The 26,452-nt window shown below is 41.2% G+C and overlaps 1 protein-coding gene across 4 annotated transcripts in view; it reads left to right on the forward strand.

Moving 5' to 3' along the window:
* EPS15L1 (epidermal growth factor receptor pathway substrate 15 like 1) overlaps nt 1-26,452 on the forward strand; it is a 247,297-nt gene that overhangs the window by 1,401 nt on the left and 219,444 nt on the right. For 2 of the 4 annotated variants that reach the window (XM_056518164.1, XM_056518166.1), the window contains exon 1: nt 23,242-23,358. The exons of the other annotated variants lie outside the window; for them this stretch is intronic. In XM_056518164.1, the coding sequence (XP_056374139.1) occupies nt 23,245-23,358 (114 nt within the window). In that variant the 5' untranslated portion in view covers nt 23,242-23,244. Of the gene's footprint in view, nt 1-23,241; nt 23,359-26,452 lie in introns of those variants that run through there. 4 annotated transcript variants of the gene reach the window in all.

The following is a 26,452-nucleotide window of genomic DNA, read 5'->3' on the forward strand; positions in this document are numbered from 1 at the left end:
CTGTTATGGTATACACCTATATAATATATATCAGGGATGTGATATACTGTATAGTGTCACATTGTACATGAGTGAGTGCTATGAATGCTGGAAGCCTTGTCCCCTGCTCCCTGATATGGTATACACCTATATAATATATATCAGGGGTGTGATATACTGTATAGTGTCACATTCTGTACATTAGTCTGAGTGCTATGAATGCTGGAAGCCTTGTCCCTGCTCCCTGTTATGGTATACACCTATATAATATATATCAGGGGTGTGATACACTGTATAGTGTCACATTGTACATGAGTCTGAGTGCTATGAATGCTGGAAGCCTTGTCCCTGCTCCCTGTTATGGTATACACCTATATAATATATATCAGGGGTGTGATACACTGTATAGTGTCACATTGTACATGAGTCTGAGTGCTATGAATGCTGGAAGCCTTGTCCTCTGCTCCCTGATATGGTATACACCTATATAATATATATCAGGGGTGTGATATACTGTATAGTGTCACATTGTACATGAGTCTGAGTGCTATGAATGCTGGAAGCCTTGTCCCTGCTCCCTGTTATGGTATACACCTATATAATATATATCAGGGGTGTGATATACTGTATAGTGTCACATTCTGTACATTAGTCTGAGTGCTATGAATGCTGGAAGCCTTGTCCCTGCTCCCTGTTATGGTATACACCTATATAATATATATCAGGGGTGTGATATACTGTATAGTGTCACATTCTGTACATGAGTCTGAGTGCTATGAATGCTGGAAGCCTTGTCCCTGCTCCCTGTTATGGTATACACCTATATAATATATATCAGGGGTGTGATATACTGTATAGTGTCACATTGTACATGAGTCTGAGTGCTATGAATGCTGGAAGCCTTGTCCTCTGCTCCCTGATATGGTATACACCTATATAATATATATCAGGGGTGTGATATACTGTATAGTGTCACATTGTACATGAGTCTGAGTGCTATGAATGCTGGAAGCCTTGTCCTCTGCTCCCTGTTGTGTTATGGTATACACCTATATAATATATATCAGGGGTGTGATATACTGTATAGTGTCACATTGTACATGAGTCTGAGTGCTATGAATGCTGGAAGCCTTGTCCCCTGCTCCCTGATATGGTATACACCTATATAATATATATCAGGGGTGTGATATACTGTATAGTGTCACATTGTACATGAGTCTGAGTGCTATGAATGCTGGAAGCCTTGTCCTCTGCTCCCTGTTGTGTTATGGTATACACCTATATAATATATATCAGGGGTGTGATATACTGTGTATAGTGTCACATTGTACATGAGTCTGAGTGCTATGAATGCTGGAAGCCTTGTCCCCTGCTCCCTGATATGGTATACACCTATATAATATATATCAGGGGTGTGATATACTGTATAGTGTCACATTGTACATGAGTCGGAGTGCTATGAATGCTGGAAGCCTTGTCCCCTGCTCCCTGTTGTGTTATGGTAAACACCTATATAATATGTATCAGGGGTGTGATATACTGTATAGTGTCACATTGTACATGAGTCTGAGTGCTATGAATGCTGGAAGCCTTGTCCCCTGCTCCCTGTTGTGTTATGGTATACACCTATATAATATATATCAGGGGTGTGATATACTGTATAGTGTCACATTCTGTACATGAGTCTGAGTGCTATGAATGCCGGAAGCCTTGTCCCCTGCTCCCTGATATGGTATACACCTATATAATATATATCAGGGGTGTGATATACTGTATAGTGTCACATTGTACATGAGTCTGAGTGCTATGAATGCTGGAAGCCTTGTCCCTGCTCCCTGTTATGGTATACACCTATATAATATAAATCAGGGGTGTGATATACTGTATAGTGTCACATTGTACATGAGTCTGAGTGCTATGAATGCTGGAAACCTTGTCCTCTGCTCCCTGATATGGTATACACCTATATAATATATATCAGGGGTGTGATATACTGTATAGTGTCACATTCTGTACATGAGTCTGAGTGCTATGAATGCCGGAAGCCTTGTCCCCTGCTCCCTGATATGGTATACACCTATATAATATATATCAGGGGTGTGATATACTGTATAGTGTCACATTCTGTACATGAGTCTGAGTGCTATGAATGCTGGAAGCCTGCTCCCTGTTATGGTATACACCTATATAATATATATCAGGGGTGTGATATACTGTATAGTGTCACATTGTACATGAGTCTGAGTGCTATGAATGCTGGAAGCCTTGTCCCTGCTCCCTGTTATGGTATACACCTATATAATATATATCAGGGGTGTGATACACTGTATAGTGTCACATTGTACATGAGTCTGAGTGCTATGAATGCTGGAAGCCTTGTCCTCTGCTCCCTGATATGGTATACACCTATATAATATATATATATCAGGGGTGTGATATACTGTATAATGTCACATTCTGTACATGAGTCTGAGTGCTATGAATGCTGGAAGCCTTGTCCCCTGCTCCCTGTTGTGTTATGGTATACACCTATATAATATGTATCAGGGGTGTGATATACTGTATAGTGTCACATTGTACATGAGTCTGAGTGCTATGAATGCTGGAAGCCTTGTCCCCTGCTCCCTGATATGGTAAACACCTATATAATATATATCAGGGGTGTGATATACTGTATAGTGTCACATTCTGTACATGAGTCTGAGTGCTATGAATGCTGGAAGCCTTGTCCCCTGCTCCCTGATATGGTATACACCTATATTATATATATCAGGGGTGTGATATACTGTATAGTGTCACATTCTGTACATGAGTCTGAGTGCTATGAATGCTGGAAGCCTTGTCCCCTGCTCCCTGATATGGTATACACCTATATAATATATATCAGGGGTGTGATATACTGTATAGTGTCACATTGTACATGAGTCTGAGTGCTATGAATGCTGGAAGCCTCGTCCCCTGCTCCCTGTTATGGTATACACCTATATAATATATATCATGGGTGTGATATACTGTATAGTGTCACATTGTACATGAGTCTGAGTGCTATGAATGCTGGAAGCCTTGTCCCCTGCTCCCTGTTATGGTATACACCTATATAATATATATCAGGGATGTGATATACTGTATAGTGTCACATTGTACATGAGTCTGAGTGCTATGAATGCTGGAAGCCTTGTCCCCTGCTCCCTGATATGGTATACACCTATATAATATATATCAGGGGTGTGATATACTGTATAGTGTCACATTGTACATGAGTCTGAGTGCTATGAATGCTGGAAGCCTCGTCCCCTGCTCCCTGATATGGTATACACCTATATAATATATATCAGGGGTGTGATATACTGTATAGTGTCACATTGTACATGAGTCTGAGTGCTATGAATGCTGGAAGCCTCGTCCCCTGCTCCCTGTTATGGTATACACCTATATAATATATATCAGGGGTGTGATATACTGTATAGTGTCACATTGTACATGAGTCTGAGTGCTATGAATGCTGGAAGCCTTGTCCTCTGCTCCCTGTTATGGTATGCACCTATATAATATATATCAGGGGTGTGATATACTGTATAGTGTCACATTGTACATCAGTCTGAGTGCTATGAATGCTGGAAGCCTTGTCCCCTGCTCCCTGATATGGTATACACCTATATAATATATATCAGGGGTGTGATATACTGTATAGTGTCACATTGTACATGAGTCTGAGTGCTATGAATGCTGGAAGCCTTGTCCCCTGCTCCCTGTTGTGTTATGGTATACACCTATATAATATGTATCAGGGGTGTGATATACTGTATAGTGTCACATTGTACATGAGTCTGAGTGCTATGAATGCTGGAAGCCTTGTCCCCTGCTCCCTGATATGGTAAACACCTATATAATATATATCAGGGATGTGATATACTGTATAGTGTCACATTCTGTACATGAGTCTGAGTGCTATGAATGCTGGAAGCCTCGTCCCCTGCTCCCTGTTATGGTATACACCTATATAATATATATCAGGGGTGTGATATACTGTATAGTGTCACATTGTACATGAGTCTGAGTGCTATGAATGCTGGAAGCCTCGTCCCCTGCTCCCTGATATGGTATACACCTATATAATATATATCAGGGGTGTGATATACTGTATAGTGTCACATTCTGTACATGAGTCTGAGTGCTATGAATGCTGGAAGCCTTGTCCTCTGCTCCCTGTTGTGTTATGGTATACACCTATATAATATATATCAGGGGTGTGATATACTGTATAGTGTCACATTCTGTACATTAGTCTGAGTGCTATGAATGCTGGAAGCCTTGTCCTCTGCTCCCTGTTGTGTTATGGTATACACCTATATAATATATATCAGGGGTGTGATATACTGTATAGTGTCACATTGTACATTAGTCTGAGTGCTATGAATGCTGGAAGCCTTGTCCTCTGCTCCCTGTTGTGTTATGGTATACACCTATATAATATATATCAGGGGTGTGATATACTGTGTATAGTGTCACATTGTACATGAGTCTGAGTGCTATGAATGCTGGAAGCCTTGTCCCCTGCTCCCTGTTGTGTTATGGTATACACCTATATAATATATATCAGGGGTGTGATATACTGTATAGTGTCACATTGTACATGAGTCTGAGTGCTATGAATGCTGGAAGCCTTGTCCCCTGCTCCCTGTTGTGTTATGGTATACACCTATATAATATATATCAGGGGTGTGATATACTGTATAGTGTCACATTGTACATGAGTCTGAGTGCTATGAATGCTGGAAGCCTTGTCCCTGCTCCCTGTTATGGTATACACCTATATAATATATATCAGGGATGTGATATACTGTATAGTGTCACATTGTACATGAGTGAGTGCTATGAATGCTGGAAGCCTTGTCCCCTGCTCCCTGATATGGTATACACCTATATAATATATATCAGGGGTGTGATATACTGTATAGTGTCACATTCTGTACATTAGTCTGAGTGCTATGAATGCTGGAAGCCTTGTCCCTGCTCCCTGTTATGGTATACACCTATATAATATATATCAGGGGTGTGATATACTGTATAGTGTCACATTCTGTACATGAGTCTGAGTGCTATGAATGCTGGAAGCCTTGTCCCTGCTCCCTGTTATGGTATACACCTATATAATATATATCAGGGGTGTGATACACTGTATAGTGTCACATTGTACATGAGTCTGAGTGCTATGAATGCTGGAAGCCTTGTCCCCTGCTCCCTGATATGGTATACACCTATATAATATATATCAGGGGTGTGATATACTGTATAGTGTCACATTGTACATGAGTCTGAGTGCTATGAATGCTGGAAGCCTTGTCCTCTGCTCCCTGTTGTGTTATGGTATACACCTATATAATATATATCAGGGGTGTGATATACTGTGTATAGTGTCACATTGTACATGAGTCTGAGTGCTATGAATGCTGGAAGCCTTGTCCCCTGCTCCCTGTTGTGTTATGGTATACACCTATATAATATATATCAGGGGTGTGATATACTGTATAGTGTCACATTGTACATGAGTCTGAGTGCTATGAATGCTGGAAGCCTTGTCCCTGCTCCCTGTTATGGTATACACCTATATAATATATATCAGGGATGTGATATACTGTATAGTGTCACATTGTACATGAGTGAGTGCTATGAATGCTGGAAGCCTTGTCCCCTGCTCCCTGATATGGTATACACCTATATAATATATATCAGGGGTGTGATATACTGTATAGTGTCACATTCTGTACATTAGTCTGAGTGCTATGAATGCTGGAAGCCTTGTCCCTGCTCCCTGTTATGGTATACACCTATATAATATATATCAGGGGTGTGATATACTGTATAGTGTCACATTGTACATGAGTCTGAGTGCTATGAATGCTGGAAGCCTTGTCCCTGCTCCCTGTTATGGTATACACCTATATAATATATATCAGGGGTGTGATACACTGTATAGTGTCACATTGTACATGAGTCTGAGTGCTATGAATGCTGGAAGCCTTGTCCCTGCTCCCTGTTATGGTATACACCTATATAATATATATCAGGGGTGTGATATACTGTATAGTGTCACATTCTGTACATGAGTCTGAGTGCTATGAATGCTGGAAGCCTTGTCCCTGCTCCCTGTTATGGTATACACCTATATAATATATATCAGGGGTGTGATACACTGTATAGTGTCACATTGTACATGAGTCTGAGTGCTATGAATGCTGGAAGCCTTGTCCCCTGCTCCCTGATATGGTATACACCTATATAATATATATCAGGGGTGTGATATACTGTATAGTGTCACATTGTACATGAGTCTGAGTGCTATGAATGCTGGAAGCCTTGTCCTCTGCTCCCTGTTGTGTTATGGTATACACCTATATAATATATATCAGGGGTGTGATATACTGTGTATAGTGTCACATTGTACATGAGTCTGAGTGCTATGAATGCTGGAAGCCTTGTCCCCTGCTCCCTGTTGTGTTATGGTATACACCTATATAATATATATCAGGGGTGTGATATACTGTATAGTGTCACATTGTACATGAGTCTGAGTGCTATGAATGCTGGAAGCCTTGTCCCTGCTCCCTGTTATGGTATACACCTATATAATATATATCAGGGATGTGATATACTGTATAGTGTCACATTGTACATGAGTGAGTGCTATGAATGCTGGAAGCCTTGTCCCCTGCTCCCTGATATGGTATACACCTATATAATATATATCAGGGGTGTGATATACTGTATAGTGTCACATTCTGTACATTAGTCTGAGTGCTATGAATGCTGGAAGCCTTGTCCCTGCTCCCTGTTATGGTATACACCTATATAATATATATCAGGGGTGTGATATACTGTATAGTGTCACATTGTACATGAGTCTGAGTGCTATGAATGCTGGAAGCCTTGTCCCTGCTCCCTGTTATGGTATACACCTATATAATATATATCAGGGGTGTGATACACTGTATAGTGTCACATTGTACATGAGTCTGAGTGCTATGAATGCTGGAAGCCTTGTCCCTGCTCCCTGTTATGGTATACACCTATATAATATATATCAGGGGTGTGATACACTGTATAGTGTCACATTGTACATGAGTCTGAGTGCTATGAATGCTGGAAGCCTTGTCCTCTGCTCCCTGATATGGTATACACCTATATAATATATATCAGGGGTGTGATATACTGTATAGTGTCACATTGTACATGAGTCTGAGTGCTATGAATGCTGGAAGCCTTGTCCCTGCTCCCTGTTATGGTATACACCTATATAATATATATCAGGGGTGTGATATACTGTATAGTGTCACATTCTGTACATTAGTCTGAGTGCTATGAATGCTGGAAGCCTTGTCCCTGCTCCCTGTTATGGTATACACCTATATAATATATATCAGGGGTGTGATATACTGTATAGTGTCACATTCTGTACATGAGTCTGAGTGCTATGAATGCTGGAAGCCTTGTCCCTGCTCCCTGTTATGGTATACACCTATATAATATATATCAGGGGTGTGATATACTGTATAGTGTCACATTGTACATGAGTCTGAGTGCTATGAATGCTGGAAGCCTTGTCCTCTGCTCCCTGATATGGTATACACCTATATAATATATATCAGGGGTGTGATATACTGTATAGTGTCACATTGTACATGAGTCTGAGTGCTATGAATGCTGGAAGCCTTGTCCTCTGCTCCCTGTTGTGTTATGGTATACACCTATATAATATATATCAGGGGTGTGATATACTGTATAGTGTCACATTGTACATGAGTCTGAGTGCTATGAATGCTGGAAGCCTTGTCCCCTGCTCCCTGATATGGTATACACCTATATAATATATATCAGGGGTGTGATATACTGTATAGTGTCACATTGTACATGAGTCTGAGTGCTATGAATGCTGGAAGCCTTGTCCTCTGCTCCCTGTTGTGTTATGGTATACACCTATATAATATATATCAGGGGTGTGATATACTGTGTATAGTGTCACATTGTACATGAGTCTGAGTGCTATGAATGCTGGAAGCCTTGTCCCCTGCTCCCTGATATGGTATACACCTATATAATATATATCAGGGGTGTGATATACTGTATAGTGTCACATTGTACATGAGTCGGAGTGCTATGAATGCTGGAAGCCTTGTCCCCTGCTCCCTGTTGTGTTATGGTATACACCTATATAATATGTATCAGGGGTGTGATATACTGTATAGTGTCACATTGTACATGAGTCTGAGTGCTATGAATGCTGGAAGCCTTGTCCCCTGCTCCCTGTTGTGTTATGGTATACACCTATATAATATATATCAGGGGTGTGATATACTGTATAGTGTCACATTCTGTACATGAGTCTGAGTGCTATGAATGCCGGAAGCCTTGTCCCCTGCTCCCTGATATGGTATACACCTATATAATATATATCAGGGGTGTGATATACTGTATAGTGTCACATTGTACATGAGTCTGAGTGCTATGAATGCTGGAAGCCTTGTCCCTGCTCCCTGTTATGGTATACACCTATATAATATAAATCAGGGGTGTGATATACTGTATAGTGTCACATTGTACATGAGTCTGAGTGCTATGAATGCTGGAAACCTTGTCCTCTGCTCCCTGATATGGTATACACCTATATAATATATATCAGGGGTGTGATATACTGTATAGTGTCACATTCTGTACATGAGTCTGAGTGCTATGAATGCCGGAAGCCTTGTCCCCTGCTCCCTGATATGGTATACACCTATATAATATATATCAGGGGTGTGATATACTGTATAGTGTCACATTCTGTACATGAGTCTGAGTGCTATGAATGCTGGAAGCCTTGTCCCTGCTCCCTGTTATGGTATACGCCTATATAATATATATCAGGGGTGTGATATACTGTATAGTGTCACATTGTACATGAGTCTGAGTGCTATGAATGCTGGAAGCCTTGTCCCTGCTCCCTGTTGTGTTATGGTATACACCTATATAATATATATCAGGGGTGTGATATACTGTATAGTGTCACATTCTGTACATGAGTCTGAGTGCTATGAATGCTGGAAGCCTGCTCCCTGTTATGGTATACACCTATATAATATATATCAGGGGTGTGATATACTGTATAGTGTCACATTGTACATGAGTCTGAGTGCTATGAATGCTGGAAGCCTTGTCCCTGCTCCCTGTTATGGTATACACCTATATAATATATATCAGGGGTGTGATACACTGTATAGTGTCACATTGTACATGAGTCTGAGTGCTATGAATGCTGGAAGCCTTGTCCTCTGCTCCCTGTTATGGTATACACCTATATAATATATATCAGGGGTGTGATATACTGTATAGTGTCACATTGTACATGAGTCTGTGTGCTATGAATGCTGGAAGCCTTGTCCCCTGCTCCCTGTTATGGTATACGCCTATATAATATATATCAGGGGTGTGATATACTGTATAGTGTCACATTGTACATGAGTCTGAGTGCTATGAATGCTGGAAGCCTTGTCCCTGCTCCCTGTTATGGTATACACCTATATAATATATATCAGGGGTGTGATACACTGTATAGTGTCACATTGTACATGAGTCTGAGTGCTATGAATGCTGGAAGCCTTGTCCTCTGCTCCCTGATATGGTATACACCTATATAATATATATCAGGGGTGTGATATACTGTATAGTGTCACATTGTACATGAGTCTGAGTGCTATGAATGCTGGAAGCCTTGTCCTCTGCTCCCTGATATGGTATACACCTATATAATATATATCAGGGATGTGATATACTGTATAGTGTCACATTGTACATGAGTCTGAGTGCTATGAATGCTGGAAGCCTTGTCCCCTGCTCCCTGATATGGTATACACCTATATAATATATATCAGGGGTGTGATATACTGTATAGTGTCACATTGTACATGAGTCTGAGTGCTATGAATGCTGGAAGCCTTGTCCTCTGCTCCCTGTTGTGTTATGGTATACACCTATATAATATATATCAGGGGTGTGATATACTGTATAGTGTCACATTCTGTACATGAGTCTGAGTGCTATGAATGCTGGAAGCCTGCTCCCTGTTATGGTATACACCTATATAATATATATCAGGGGTGTGATATACTGTATAGTGTCACATTGTACATGAGTCTGAGTGCTATGAATGCTGGAAGCCTTGTCCCTGCTCCCTGTTATGGTATACACCTATATAATATATATCAGGGGTGTGATACACTGTATAGTGTCACATTGTACATGAGTCTGAGTGCTATGAATGCTGGAAGCCTTGTCCTCTGCTCCCTGTTATGGTATACACCTATATAATATATATCAGGGGTGTGATATACTGTATAGTGTCACATTGTACATGAGTCTGTGTGCTATGAATGCTGGAAGCCTTGTCCCCTGCTCCCTGTTATGGTATACGCCTATATAATATATATCAGGGGTGTGATATACTGTATAGTGTCACATTGTACATGAGTCTGAGTGCTATGAATGCTGGAAGCCTTGTCCCTGCTCCCTGTTATGGTATACACCTATATAATATATATCAGGGGTGTGATACACTGTATAGTGTCACATTGTACATGAGTCTGAGTGCTATGAATGCTGGAAGCCTTGTCCTCTGCTCCCTGATATGGTATACACCTATATAATATATATCAGGGGTGTGATATACTGTATAGTGTCACATTGTACATGAGTCTGAGTGCTATGAATGCTGGAAGCCTTGTCCCTGCTCCCTGTTATGGTATACACCGATATAATATATATCAGGGGTGTGATATACTGTATAGTGTCACATTCTGTACATGAGTCTGAGTGCTATGAATGCTGGAAGCCTCGTCCCCTGCTCCCTGATATGGTATACACCTATATAATATATATCAGGGGTGTGATATACTGTATAGTGTCACATTCTGTACATTAGTCTGAGTGCTATGAATGCTGGAAGCCTTGTCCTCTGCTCCCTGTTATGGTATACACCTATATAATATATATCAGGGGTGTGATATACTGTATAGTGTCACATTGTACATGAGTCTGAGTGCTATGAATGCTGGAAGCCTTGTCCTCTGCTCCCTGTTGTGTTATGGTATACACCTATATAATATATATCAGGGGTGTGATATACTGTATAGTGTCACATTGTACATGAGTCTGAGTGCTATGAATGCTGGAAGCCTTGTCCTCTGCTCCCTGTTGTGTTATGGTATACACCTATATAATATATATCATGGGTGTGATATACTGTATAGTGTCACATTGTACATGAGTCTGAGTGCTATGAATGCTGGAAGCCTTGTCCCCTGCTCCCTGATATGGTATACACCTATATAATATATATCAGGGGTGTGATATACTGTATAGTGTCACATTGTACATGAGTCTGAGTGCTATGAATGCTGGAAGCCTTGTCCCTGCTCCCTGTTATGGTATACACCTATATAATATATATCAGGGGTGTGATATACTGTGTATAGTGTCACATTGTACATGAGTCTGAGTGCTATGAATGCTGGAAGCCTTGTCCCCTGCTCCCTGATATGGTATACACCTATATAATATATATATATCAGGGGTGTGATATACTGTATAATGTCACATTCTGTACATGAGTCTGAGTGCTATGAATGCTGGAAGCCTTGTCCTCTGCTCCCTGTTGTGTTATGGTATACACCTATATAATATGTATCAGGGGTGTGATATACTGTATAGTGTCACATTGTACATGAGTCTGAGTGCTATGAATGCTGGAAGCCTTGTCCCCTGCTCCCTGTTGTGTTATGGTATACACCTATATAATATGTATCAGGGGTGTGATATACTGTATAGTGTCACATTGTACATGAGTCTGAGTGCTATGAATGCTGGAAGCCTTGTCCCCTGCTCCCTGATATGGTAAACACCTATATAATATATATCAGGGGTGTGATATACTGTATAGTGTCACATTCTGTACATGAGTCTGAGTGCTATGAATGCTGGAAGCCTTGTCCCCTGCTCCCTGATATGGTATACACCTATATAATATATATCAGGGGTGTGATATACTGTATAGTGTCACATTGTAAATGAGTCTGAGTGCTATGAATGCTGGAAGCCTTGTCCTCTGCTCCCTGTTGTGTTATGGTATACACCTATATTATATATATCAGGGGTGTGATATACTGTATAGTGTCACATTCTGTACATGAGTCTGAGTGCTATGAATGCTGGAAGCCTTGTCCCCTGCTCCCTGTTATGGTATACACCTATATAATATATATCAGGGATGTGATATACTGTATAGTGTCACATTGTACATGAGTCTGAGTGCTATGAATGCTGGAAGCCTTGTCCCCTGCTCCCTGATATGGTATACACCTATATAATATATATCAGGGGTGTGATATACTGTATAGTGTCACATTGTACATGAGTCTGAGTGCTATGAATGCTGGAAGCCTCGTCCCCTGCTCCCTGATATGGTATACACCTATATAATATATATCAGGGGTGTGATATACTGTATAGTGTCACATTGTACATGAGTCTGAGTGCTATGAATGCTGGAAGCCTCGTCCCCTGCTCCCTGTTATGGTATACACCTATATAATATATATCATGGGTGTGATATACTGTATAGTGTCACATTGTACATGAGTCTGAGTGCTATGAATGCTGGAAGCCTTGTCCCCTGCTCCCTGTTATGGTATACACCTATATAATATATATCAGGGATGTGATATACTGTATAGTGTCACATTGTACATGAGTCTGAGTGCTATGGATGCTGGAAGCCTTGTCCCCTGCTCCCTGATATGGTATACACCTATATAATATATATCAGGGGTGTGATATACTGTATAGTGTCACATTGTACATGAGTCTGAGTGCTATGAATGCTGGAAGCCTCGTCCCCTGCTCCCTGATATGGTATACACCTATATAATATATATCAGGGGTGTGATATACTGTATAGTGTCACATTGTACATGAGTCTGAGTGCTATGAATGCTGGAAGCCTCGTCCCCTGCTCCCTGTTATGGTATACACCTATATAATATATATCAGGGGTGTGATATACTGTATAGTGTCACATTGTACATGAGTCTGAGTGCTATGAATGCTGGAAGCCTTGTCCTCTGCTCCCTGTTATGGTATGCACCTATATAATATATATCAGGGGTGTGATATACTGTATAGTGTCACATTGTACATCAGTCTGAGTGCTATGAATGCTGGAAGCCTTGTCCCCTGCTCCCTGATATGGTATACACCTATATAATATATATCAGGGGTGTGATATGCTGTATAGTGTCACATTCTGTACATGAGTCTGAGTGCTATGAATGCTGGAAGCCTTGTCCCCTGCTCCCTGATATGGTATACACCTATATAATATATATCAGGGGTGTGATATACTGTATAGTGTCACATTGTACATGAGTCTGAGTGCTATGAATGCTGGAAGCCTTGTCCCCTGCTCCCTGTTGTGTTATGGTATACACCTATATAATATGTATCAGGGGTGTGATATACTGTATAGTGTCACATTGTACATGAGTCTGAGTGCTATGAATGCTGAAAGCCTTGTCCCCTGCTCCCTGATATGGTAAACACCTATATAATATATATCAGGGATGTGATATACTGTATAGTGTCACATTCTGTACATGAGTCTGAGTGCTATGAATGCTGGAAGCCTCGTCCCCTGCTCCCTGTTATGGTATACACCTATATAATATATATCAGGGGTGTGATATACTGTATAGTGTCACATTGTACATGAGTCTGAGTGCTATGAATGCTGGAAGCCTCGTCCCCTGCTCCCTGATATGGTATACACCTATATAATATATATCAGGGGTGTGATATACTGTATAGTGTCACATTCTGTACATGAGTCTGAGTGCTATGAATGCTGGAAGCCTTGTCCCCTGCTCCCTGTTATGGTATACACCTATATAATATATATCAGGGATGTGATATACTGTATAGTGTCACATTGTACATGAGTCTGAGTGCTATGAATGCTGGAAGCCTTGTCCCCTGCTCCCTGATATGGTATACACCTATATAATATATATCAGGGGTGTGATATACTGTATAGTGTCACATTGTACATGAGTCTGAGTGCTATGAATGCTGGAAGCCTCGTCCCCTGCTCCCTGATATGGTATACACCTATATAATATATATCAGGGGTGTGATATACTGTATAGTGTCACATTGTACATGAGTCTGAGTGCTATGAATGCTGGAAGCCTCCTCCCCTGCTCCCTGTTATGGTATACACCTATATAATATGTATCAGGGGTGTGATATACTGTATAGTGTCACATTCTGTACATGAGTCTGAGTGCTATGAATGCTGGAAGCCTTGTCCTCTGCTCCCTGTTATGGTATGCACCTATATAATATATATCAGGGGTGTGATATACTGTATAGTGTCACATTGTACATGAGTCTGAGTGCTATGAATGCTGGAAGCCTTGTCCTCTGCTCCCTGTTGTGTTATGGTATACACCTATATAATATATATCAGGGGTGTGATATACTGTATAGTGTCACATTCTGTACATGAGTCTGAGTGCTATGAATGCTGGAAGCCTTGTCCCCTGCTCCCTGTTATGGTATACACCTATATAATATATATCAGGGATGTGATATACTGTATAGTGTCACATTGTACATGAGTCTGAGTGCTATGAATGCTGGAAGCCTTGTCCCCTGCTCCCTGATATGGTATACACCTATATAATATATATCAGGGGTGTGATATACTGTATAGTGTCACATTGTACATGAGTCTGAGTGCTATGAATGCTGGAAGCCTCGTCCCCTGCTCCCTGATATGGTATACACCTATATAATATATATCAGGGGTGTGATATACTGTATAGTGTCACATTGTACATGAGTCTGAGTGCTATGAATGCTGGAAGCCTCGTCCCCTGCTCCCTGATATGGTATACACCTATATAATATATATCAGGGGTGTGATATACTGTATAGTGTCACATTGTACATGAGTCTGAGTGCTATGAATGCTGGAAGCCTCGTCCCCTGCTCCCTGTTATGGTATACACCTATATAATATATATCAGGGGTGTGATATACTGTATAGTGTCACATTGTACATGAGTCTGAGTGCTATGAATGCTGGAAGCCTCGTCCCCTGCTCCCTGATATGGTATACACCTATATAATATATATCAGGGGTGTGATATACTGTATAGTGTCACATTCTGTACATGAGTCTGAGTGCTATGAATGCTGGAAGCCTTGTCCTCTGCTCCCTGTTATGGTATGCACCTATATAATATATATCAGGGGTGTGATATACTGTATAGTGTCACATTCTGTACATGAGTCTGAGTGCTATGAATGCTGGAAGCCTTGTCCTCTGCTCCCTGTTATGGTATGCACCTATATAATATATATCAGGGGTGTGATATACTGTATAGTGTCACATTGTACATGAGTCTGAGTGCTATGAATGCTGGAAGCCTTGTCCTCTGCTCCCTGTTGTGTTATGGTATACACCTATATAATATATATCAGGGGTGTGATATACTGTATAGTGTCACATTGTACATGAGTCTGAGTGCTATGAATGCTGGAAGCCTCGTCCCCTGCTCCCTGATATGGTATACACCTATATAATATATATCAGGGGTGTGATATACTGTATAGTGTCACATTCTGTACATGAGTCTGAGTGCTATGAATGCTGGAAGCCTTGTCCTCTGCTCCCTGTTATGGTATACACCTATATAATATATATCAGGGGTGTGATATACTGTATAGTGTCACATTGTACATGAGTCTGAGTGCTATGAATGCTGGAAGCCTTGTCCTCTGCTCCCTGTTATGGTATACACCTATATAATATATATCAGGGGTGTGATATACTGTATAGTGTCACATTGTACATGAGTCTGAGTGCTATGAATGCTGGAAGCCTTGTCCTCTGCTCCCTGTTATGGTATACACCTATATAATATATATCAGGGGTGTGATATACTGTATAGTGTCACATTGTACATGAGTCTGAGTGCTATGAATGCTGGAAGCCTCGTCCCCTGCTCCCTGATATGGTATACACCTATATAATATATATCAGGGGTGTGATATACTGTATAGTGTCACATTCTGTACATGAGTCTGAGTGCTATGAATGCTGGAAGCCTTGTCCTCTGCTCCCTGTTATGGTATACACCTATATAATATATATCAGGGGTGTGATATACTGTATAGTGTCACATTGTACATGAGTCTGAGTGCTATGAATGCTGGAAGCCTTGTCCTCTGCTCCCTGTTATGGTATACACCTATATAATATATATCAGGGGTGTGATATACTGTATAGTGTCACATTGTACATGAGTCTGAGTGCTATGAATGCTGGAAGCCTTGTCCTCTGCTCCCTGTTATGGTATACACCTATATAATATATATCAGGGGTGTGATATACTGTATAGTGTCACATTGTACATGAGTCTGAGTGCTATGAATGCTGGAAGCCTTGTCCTCTGCTCCCTGTTATGGTATACACCTATATAATATGTATCAGGGTTGTGCTATACAATATAGTGGGTCACTTTCTGTAGTTCTGAGTGATATCAATAGTGGAAAGCTTGTACCTGATCCCAGTTTTAGTGTTTTATTTACCTTTACAATTCTGCATCTCTTGTCATGCACTGTGCCCCACACTGGGGTGCCCAGTAAATGCTTCTGTGCTTACCATGCCAGAGCACCATGCTGAATCCTTTTTGTGATGATGTTTTACATTGCAGTTGCATGTAACAATGATCTGTGTGTTAGTGGATTGTTGGCATCATTTTGGGTCACTACATTTGTATTAGACATGACACTGCCCAAAGTCTGTTGTGACCATACACATAGGGATGAATGGGCTCCGTGTCAGCCTGTGATCAGAAAGGGATTGTTCACAGCACTGCCTGCCTCCTTGTACAGCAGCTTCTATAGCTGGATCACAAGGCTGATCTTGGTTAATGTCATGTTTTACATGTATTAAATGGGATTTAAGGTGATGTGTTACATTTTTGTTCAGAAACTGGGGGGGGGTGAAATTTATCGCACAAAAAGTCGATCTAAACGTGTGTGACTTTTTTGCGACTTTTGCTTTAGAGGATTTTTAGAACATGATTCATTCTACTCTATTTTAAACTGGAAAAATGCATTGGTGCTGAATTTATTAATAGCGACTTTTCGGTGAAATGTCCCATTGCCGAAAGTACGCTGAAATGTCAGACTATGCTGGACCAAGTTTAAATACAGTCTAAATCATAGATCCCCATTGACACTTGTTTCTTGTGCCACATATACGGACTATAGAGGGCATATAGACATGCACTGTACATGCAACAGATTGTCAGAAAGAAAAATATAGAGCTTATGTAAAAGGCTAATGCCTGTAGTCCGCTGAATCCTTTTTAGGCGCGGTTTACACCATGTTTTTGCAATACAGTTCCCGTATCAGGTTTTTGATGAAAAACGGATTCCTTAAGATCGGACTAAACTGTATCAAAACATTTGTACAAATTTTAACCTGTGTACGGTTTGAAAAATGATGTCCGGTTGAATGTTTGTTTTTTTTAAGAAAAAAAGTGTACGTTTTTAACTTTTCACTCCATTATGAAATGAGTTTCAATTGTTTGCTTGAAATTCCAAGAAAATAACTTTCGGTCTGCACTGCACATGTGCAAAGTCAAAAAACGTTGACGGTGCTGTATGGTTCCCATTTACTTCCATGGTAAAAAAAAAAAGTACATGGTTTCAATGTGTTTTTTTTAATTTATTTTTTATTTTTTTTACCCTGATCAAAAAACGTGGTAGGCTACGGTTTTGGGTACGGGGGAAAAAAAAGACAAAACCGTACAAGATGCAAAACGGACATAATCGGATGCATCGTTTGGCATACGGTTTTTAATGGAGGTCAATACATACGGTTTTCAATACGGTTCCATACGGTTTCCAAGTTGAACACTTATACGGGAGCTGGATTGCAGAAACGTGTGAACCCAGCTTTAGGCTGACACTTGCTATTCACTACACTAGAATACTGTGGTTGGACAGGAAAGTTTACTAGTCACTTGACTTGGAGGAACAAGAAGATCAGCCATGTTTTCTTCCTAGGGCTCGTGCACACTAAAATCGCTAATTTCCTTTATAAGGGTGCGTTCACATGTATAGGATCTGCTGCATATTTTGGATGCATATTTTGTACAGCTGATTTTGCTGCCCATTGAAATTAATGGGTAGCATAATCAGCTGCACAAAATATGCTTCAGCAGATCTGCATGTGTGAACGCACCCTTAGGGTGCGTTCACACGAGCGGACCCACAGTGTATCTAATGCTGCAGATGTGCCGCTGAAGGACCCCTGCATGGTGGCTTTACATGTGCCTGCTCGGAGCAGCATACGCGCTACGAGCAGACACACTGCGATGTGCGAGTTGCAGCGCGCATGCGCAGTACACTCGCACATCCCAACAGCTCTCGGCCTAGCTCATGGAGCAGGGGGAGCGACCGCGATGTGTGCGCGAGTACACCGCGCATGTGCAGCAACTCGCACATCGTAGTGTGTCTTCTCATAGCGGCGTATTGCCACTCCGAGCAGGCACATCTGAGGCACCCTGTAGGGGTCCTTCGGCAGCGGATCCGCAGTGTAAAATAAGCTGTGGATCCGCTCGTCTGAACTTACCCTTAGGCTACAATCTGTTTACACAGACAATTAGGTAAAGCTGAAGACCTCTACATCTCTATGCAGAAACCAGCGCAAGTGAAGGGCCCCTGCACATTATTGAAATTCAGTCATAATCAGTTTTTAGTTCCACTATGAAACTTCAGTAGTGTACACTGAGAGCAACAGAATCCTATTCACATGAGTCCAACTGCTCTCAGGTTCCTCTCAAAATTAAAGGAGTACTGCAAAATAGATTTATTTTAAAGGAAACCAATCCTCAGATCTTACCCTATATAATACTTAATAATGCGTGTTATAGGGTAAAATCTTTATCCTCACCATCCCTGAGGGACGCTCCTGCCCCCAGGGATGGTGAGAATATGACCTTATAAACTAGTGACCACCGCGCCCTTAAAGGGGTTATCCAGGGAAAAACTTTTTTTTTTATATATCAACTGGTTCCAGAAAGTTAAACAGATTTGTAAATTACTTCTATTAAAAAATCTTAATCCTTTCAGTACTTATGACCTTCTGAAGTTGAGTTGTTCTTTTCTGTCTAAGAGCTCTCTGATGACACATGTCTCAGGAACCGCCCAGTTTAGAAGCAAATCCCCATAGCAAACCTCTTCTAAACTGGGCGTTTCCTGAGACACGTGTCATCAGAGAGCACTTGGACAGAAAACAACCTTAACTTCAGAAGGTCATAAATACTGAAAGGATTAAGATTTTTTAATAGAAGTCATTTACAAATCTGTTTAACTTTCTGGAGCCAGTTGAGATATATATATATATATATATATATATATATATATATATATATATATGTATGTGTGTATATATATATATATATATATATACGTATATGTATGTTTTTCCCTGGATTAACCCCTTTAACCTCTTAAGGACTCAGCCCATTTGGGCCTTAAAGGGGTTAAGGTGATTTTAGTACGTACCTGGCAGACAGTAATGGACATGCTTAGGAAGGATCTGAAGTCTTGGGCTAAATGGCTATGCTATGAGATTACCAGAACACTGTGGCTAGCTTTCTTTGAACTTCTATTTCCTGTTTTCAGTTTTCTTGTTTGCCTATAAATCCCACGATACCATTTTACTCCTTCCCACACATCAGCCACCCCACCCATTGAAACATTAATGAGCTGCAGACCTGTGGTCTTCATTCAGGATGCCTACAGCTGTTGCATTAGTTGCAGATTGATCCCTCCACCCATTGAAGCAGACAGGTTCCCTGTCATCAGCTGACTAATGAGTCAGGTCTCGACCGCATTGCAAGCTGGGAAAAATTCCGAGACAACAGCCATTTTGTATGCTGTTAAAAATAAATAGTGGGGTTAAAATCACATAAGAATTGTGAGAAAAACGTCACACACAGGTAAAGACACTATATTATGAATTACACTAACTTTACAGCCCCTGTAGCATAGTCAAATAAAAAAATTCCCGGAATACCCCTTTAACCTGTTAAGGACCAATGAAGTAACGTTACGTCATGAGTCCGCTCCTGATCTATAATGCGGGGCCATGGCTAATAGCGCATGGCATTGATCGCGATGCCGCCCGCTATTAACTCTTTAGACGCGGCGTCTAAAGTGAAAGTATGCCAGTTAGCTCAGGGAGCTGTTCGGGATAGCCGCGGCGAAATCGTGGCATCCCGAACAGTTTACAGGACAGCTGGAGGGTCCCTACCTGCCTCCTGGTATCCGATCGCCGAATGTCTGCTCAGTGCCTGAGATCCAGGCATGAGCAGTCAAGCGGCAGAATCATCGATCACTGGTTTCCTATGAGAAACAAGTGATCAATGTAAAAGATCATTGTGTGCAGTGTTATAGGTCCCTATGGGGGCTATAACACTGCAAAAAAAAGTGGAAAAAAAAGTTAATAAAGATCATTTAACCCCTCCCCTATTAAGTTTGAATCACCCCCCTTTTCCCATTAAAAAACTGTGTAAATAAAAATAAACATAAACATATATGGTATCGCCGTGTGCAGAAATGTCCGAATTGTAAAAATATATCAAAATAGTGCATTTTTGGTCAATAAGTCCTATCAATGCAAAAAATGGTAGCGCTAAAAACTTCAGATCACGGAGCAAAAAATTAGCCCTCATACCGCCCCATACGCGGAAAAATAAAAGTTATAGGGGTCAGAAGATGACAATTTTAAACGTATTAATTTTCCTGCATGTAGTTATGATTTTTTCCAGAAGTACGACAAAATCAAACCCATATAAGTAGGGTATCATTTTAATCGTATGGACCTACAGAATAATAAGTTGTAATTTTTACCGAAAAATTTACAGCGTAGAAACGGAAGCCCCCAAAAGTTACAAAACAGCGTTTGTTTTTTCAATTTTGTCTCACAATGATTTTTTTTTCGTTTTGTCGTAGATTATTGGGCAAAATGACTGACGTCATTACAAAGTAGAATTGGTGGCGCAAAAAATAAGCCATCATATGGATTTTTTAGGTGCAAAATTGAAAGTTATGATTTTTTTTAAAGGCGAGGAGGAAAAAACGAAAATGCAAAAAACTGAAAACCCCCCGGTCCTTAAGGGGTTAAGGATGCAGACAATTTAATTTTTACTTTTTGTTTTTTCCTCCTTTCCTTCAAAAAATCATAACTTTTTTTTATATTTTCATCCCCAGACTAGTTTGAGGGCTTGTTTTTTGCATGACCAGTTGTCTGTTGTAATGCCATCACTCACTTTACCATTAAATGTATGGCGCAACCAAAAAAATACTATTAGTGTGGTGAAATTAAAAAGAAAACCGCAATTTTGCAAATTTTGGAAGGTTTCATTTACACGCTGTACAATTTACGGTAAAAATGACATGTGTTCTTTATGCTTTGGGTCAATATGATTAAAATGATACCCATGATTACATACTTGCGCCCCCTTAAATCATTGAACTGCGGCGGCTTATCGGCGTATAGACTTTAGGCTAAAAATTTTAGCCTAAAAAATGTGTTATATGCCGATAAATACGGTATGTATAATAAATATATTAGAGAGAGAGAGAAAAAGAAAGAAAGAGAAGGCCTGACTCACTGACTCCTCAAAGCCCAGCCTAAAACCTTGGACGTAGAAAGCGGAATTTTTTCACAGGTGGTGTTTTTAAGATGTAGACGAGGAATAACACAGCATTTTTCGAAATTCAACCCTTAAAGGGCAACTGCAGCGCAATATACAGTTATCCCCTATCTACAAGATATGAGATAAGTGTTTGATCGCGGGGGGTCCGACCGCTGAGACCCCCCACGATCTCCTGTACAGGGCCGCGGCTGTGCCGTGGCTCTCCCTTGCAGGGGGTGTGCCTGCCGCAGCATGACGTTGCGGCCGGCACCCCTCCTCCATGCATCTCTATGGGAGAGGCGGGGAGGCAGTGTTCGTGCCTCCCCGGCTCCCCCATAGACAGTGCTAATGGCGGCGCCCCGTTTGGGAGTCCTCGGGGGGGACACTCCCAAACGGGGCACCCCGCTGGGTGAAACGCGTTGGAGGTCTGGTGGGTAACTGGGGAGCAGAGGGAGTTGTATTGATTCATGCCACCATTACATGTGGTCTTCATTGCAATCCGCTTTTGTGTGCTTTTTAAATATGTTGGCCCTTATCCATTTATCTTGTACGCTTTTGGCACTTTATTCATGTGATTTGCACTGTAACTGATAAGTGCACATTTATTTGTTAATGAGGCAATGTTGCCCTCATATGGGCCTTGTGTACATAATTTCTTCAATCTCACTTTGATACTTGTTTCTTTACACCATTGTTTAGCACACCTGGACTACATTTTCTACCCCTTTTCTCCCTCTGCTCCCTGGTTCCCACCTTTGTTTGTCCACGCTGTGTGTGTATTTTTACATGTCTTTGAATTATCCTAAATAAAATCTATTTTATTTTACATTTGGTCCGTTTTCAAGTGTTTTTTCCCCCCTTTTTTGGTCCCTATATAACACTTGGTAAAGCGTTATATAGGGTAAAATCTTTATTTTCACCATATCCGGGGGATGCTCCTGCCCCCCAGGGATGGTGAAGATATGAAGTTATAAACTAGTCACCGCCGCTGCCGTAAGTAGTCACCTGGGCGGGGAGCTCTTCTCATCTACTCCCGTATTTCGGCCGTCAGCGACGCCCCCTCAGCTTGATTGATGGGCCGCGTCATCGCTCTGCTCCGTCTGTTCAGTGAGCGAAACGATGACGCGCCCATCAATCAAGCGGAGGGGGCGTCGCTCCCGGCCAAAGAACGGGAGTAGATGAGAAGAGCTCCCCGCCCAGGTGACTACTTACGGCGGTGACTAGTTAATAACTTCATATCTTCACCATCCATGGGGGCAGGAGCATCCCCCGGGAATGGCGAAAATAAAGATTGTACCCTATATAACGCTTTGCCAAGCGTTATATAGGGTAAAATCTGATGATTGGTTCCCTTTAAAGGGGTACTCTCGTGGAAAACAAATGTTTTTCAAATCTACTCGTGCCAGAAAGTTAAATAGATTTGTAAATTACTTCTATTTATTTTCAGAAAAAAATGATGCAAATGATGAAAATTTACCACCATCTTAAAGTAGAATATGCCACGAAAAAAAACAATCTCAGACTAAGTAAAAGCATCTTCGATTTATTAATGCAGAAAAGAAAACAGGTCAGATTTGCAAAATTTGACGATGTACTTTAAAGGACATATGCGGCAAAATACAACTTACTCCCTATCCCCAAGTGTCTGGGGGGGGGGGGGGTACGACTGCTGGGACCCCCCCGCACTCTCATGCACGGGGCTCTCCCGTGCAGGAGGTGTGCCGGCCACAGCGTGACGCCTCCTCCATGTAGTTCTATGGGAGAGGCGGGGATGCCTCTCCAATAGAACTGTATGGGGAGGGGACCTCTGAGTGCTGTGACCTCTACACTTGGCCTATGTTCACACGACAGAATTTCTGGATGGAAAATTTCACTGCAGGAATTCCATTGAAGTGAATGGGCAATTAATTTCTGTGGAATTTACTGCAGAATATTCATGCAGAATTCCATATTGTGAACTTAGCCTTGCAAATTGAATTTTTAGAGGCGATCTAGTGCTGACTTTTCTAGAACTTGTTTGAGGAACATTAGATTGTGAGCTGCACTCTGAAATAATGTCTTACTAATTTGAGGGAGGTTCCGACAGAACTTTCTTGTGGATTCAACCTCAAAATCTGCCTGAAATCCTTGTGGAATCAAACCACATTGATGTTGATGGATGGTTCAGATGAAGATTTAATTATTAAAGAACTACTTCTTCCATGAAATTCATGGAATTTCCTCAGTGCTCATGGCCCCTTAATTCCCCTGATAAGGCATCAGGAAAAAGTTAAAACCATTCAGTTAAACAGTAGAGATGAGCAAACTTCCTGTAATTCAATTCGTCATGAACTTCCCAGCTCGACAGTTGATGACTTTATCCTGCATAAATTAGTTCAGTTTTCAGGTGCTCCGGTGGCTGGAGACTCTCTCCTAGGACTGTATCCACCTTTTCCAGCCCACCGGAGCACCTGAAAGCTGAACTCAAACTCAGGCTAAAGTCAGCAACTGCCGAGCCGAGAAGTCTGTGACGAATCAAATCACTGTAAGTTCGCTCATCTCTATTGAACAGTTCTAGCGACATGATTAAATGCAGTAGCAGCAATGTCATCTTTAGAACTCTCTTATACAGTGGATGGTGTGGAAGCTAATCATGCGTGTTGTCATTCCTTTTATTGGGGAGACAAGTTATCTGTTCTCGCGATCGATTGGGGTTGCAGCAATTTGATGCCCACTGACCAGATAGTTTTCCCCTACCCATGGATACTTTTAATTTTGGAACAACCTCAGGGGTACTCGGGTGGAAAACATTATTATTTTTTTTTTAAATCAACTGGTGCCAGAAAGTTAAACAGATTTGTAAATTACTTCTATTAAAAAATCTTAATACTTCCAGTACTTATTAGCTACTAAATACTATTTTCTTTTTGGAACACAGAGCTGACATCACGAGCACAGTGCTCTCTGCTGACACCTCTGTCCATTTTAGGAACTGACCAGAGCAGCATATAAATTGCTTTCATTAAAAAATCTTTACCCTTCAAGTACTTATCAGCTGTATGTTACAGGGGAAATTCTTTTATTTTTGAATTTCTTTTTTGTCCTTTCCACAGTGCTCTCTGCTGATACCTGTTGCCCGTATCAGGAACTGTCCAGACATGGACAGAGGGGTCAGCAGAGAGCACTGTGGACAAAACAAAAAAGAAATTCAAAATCAAAATAATTTCTTCTGTAGCATACAGCTGCTAATAAGTACTGGAAGGATTAAGATTTTTAAATAGAAGTAATTTACAAATCTATTTCTTCAGTTTTGGGGTGAAACTGCATAGGGAAGAGGGGAGGGTGGACGTCTGCTTCGGGGGAACTACGAGCAACGGTCCCGCTGCCCGTAGATCCCCCAAAGACAATGTCCACCCTCCCCTCTTCCCTATGCAGTTTCACCCCAAAACTGAAGAAATAAACGTGAACACAGCATTCAACAATCCTGGTATGTGCTCCTTTTCTTCTCTCTACATTGAATGTTATCTACTGCAAATGTCTTAGTGGTGAGCACTACCGAAGTTGAAATCATCAAGGGGTTGATATCCAGGTGGGAGAAGTCCAGGTAGCTGACTACAGCAATGATCTGAGTAGCTCAGTGGTGCCGGTATACATCTTTGTTTGTACATTAATTTACAAAGCCGTTTAACTTTTTGGCACCAGTTGATTTAAAAGAAAATGTTTTCCAGTGGAGAACCACTTTAATTCGTCTGACATTTATTTAATTAAGGAGAATAGAGATCACAAGTGTCTTAATCCCTTAACAACATCGGACCTAAATGTATGTCCTTAACAGACTAGAACATAAATTTACTTCCTAAGGGGTATTCCGACTATAAAGCGAGCATGCATCATAGTTGACAGTAGGCACTACGCTGCTTATGGCGGATATCAGCAATAACACTGGTGCCTGTCATTAAAGGAGAAATATCATGCATTTAAAACCACTTTTGATATGTCGGTCAGACATATGCATGGGAAATGCATGGCCGTCTAGTCAAATGTGCAGAATGGTTTTTCCTGGTTTTTGTGCGGACATTACACACATTTTTTGCCTGTGTGAACCCAGCCTTTAGGTGCTCTCCTCTCTCTCTTCCCCCTCTTAACCCTTTAGTTCCTGTCCCCTCTCTTTTCCTCTAGTTAACACTTAAGGTACTGTCTCCTCTCTTTCCCCCTGTTAACTGTTCATGATGCTGTTCTCCCGTTATCTATTCTCTGGTCCCCTAATCCAGTTTTCTTTTTTTTCCCCTCCCTGTTAGCTCTTAAAGGGCTGCCCCCTCTCTCTTTGCCCTGTAAAACCTTTAGGTGCTGTCCCTTCTCTTTTCCTCTTGTTAACACTTAAGGTACTGTCTTTCCCCCTGTTAACTCTTCACAATGTGGTCCACACGTTATCTATTCTCTGGTCCCCTAATCCAGTTTTCTTTTTTTTCCCCTCCCTGTTAGCTCTTAAAGGGCTGTCCCCTCTCTCTTTGCCCTGTAAAACCTTTAGGTGCTGTCCCTTCTCTTTTCCTCTTGTTAACACTTAAGGTACTGTCTTTCCCCCTGTTAACTCTTCACAATGTGGTCCACACGTTATCTATTCTCTGGTCCCCTAATCCAGTTTCCTTTTTTAATCTGAACAATTAAAATAACGAATCGACCAA

This window comes from Hyla sarda, chromosome 1 (assembly GCF_029499605.1).
Source record: "Hyla sarda isolate aHylSar1 chromosome 1, aHylSar1.hap1, whole genome shotgun sequence".
NCBI lineage: Eukaryota > Metazoa > Chordata > Amphibia > Anura > Hylidae > Hyla > Hyla sarda.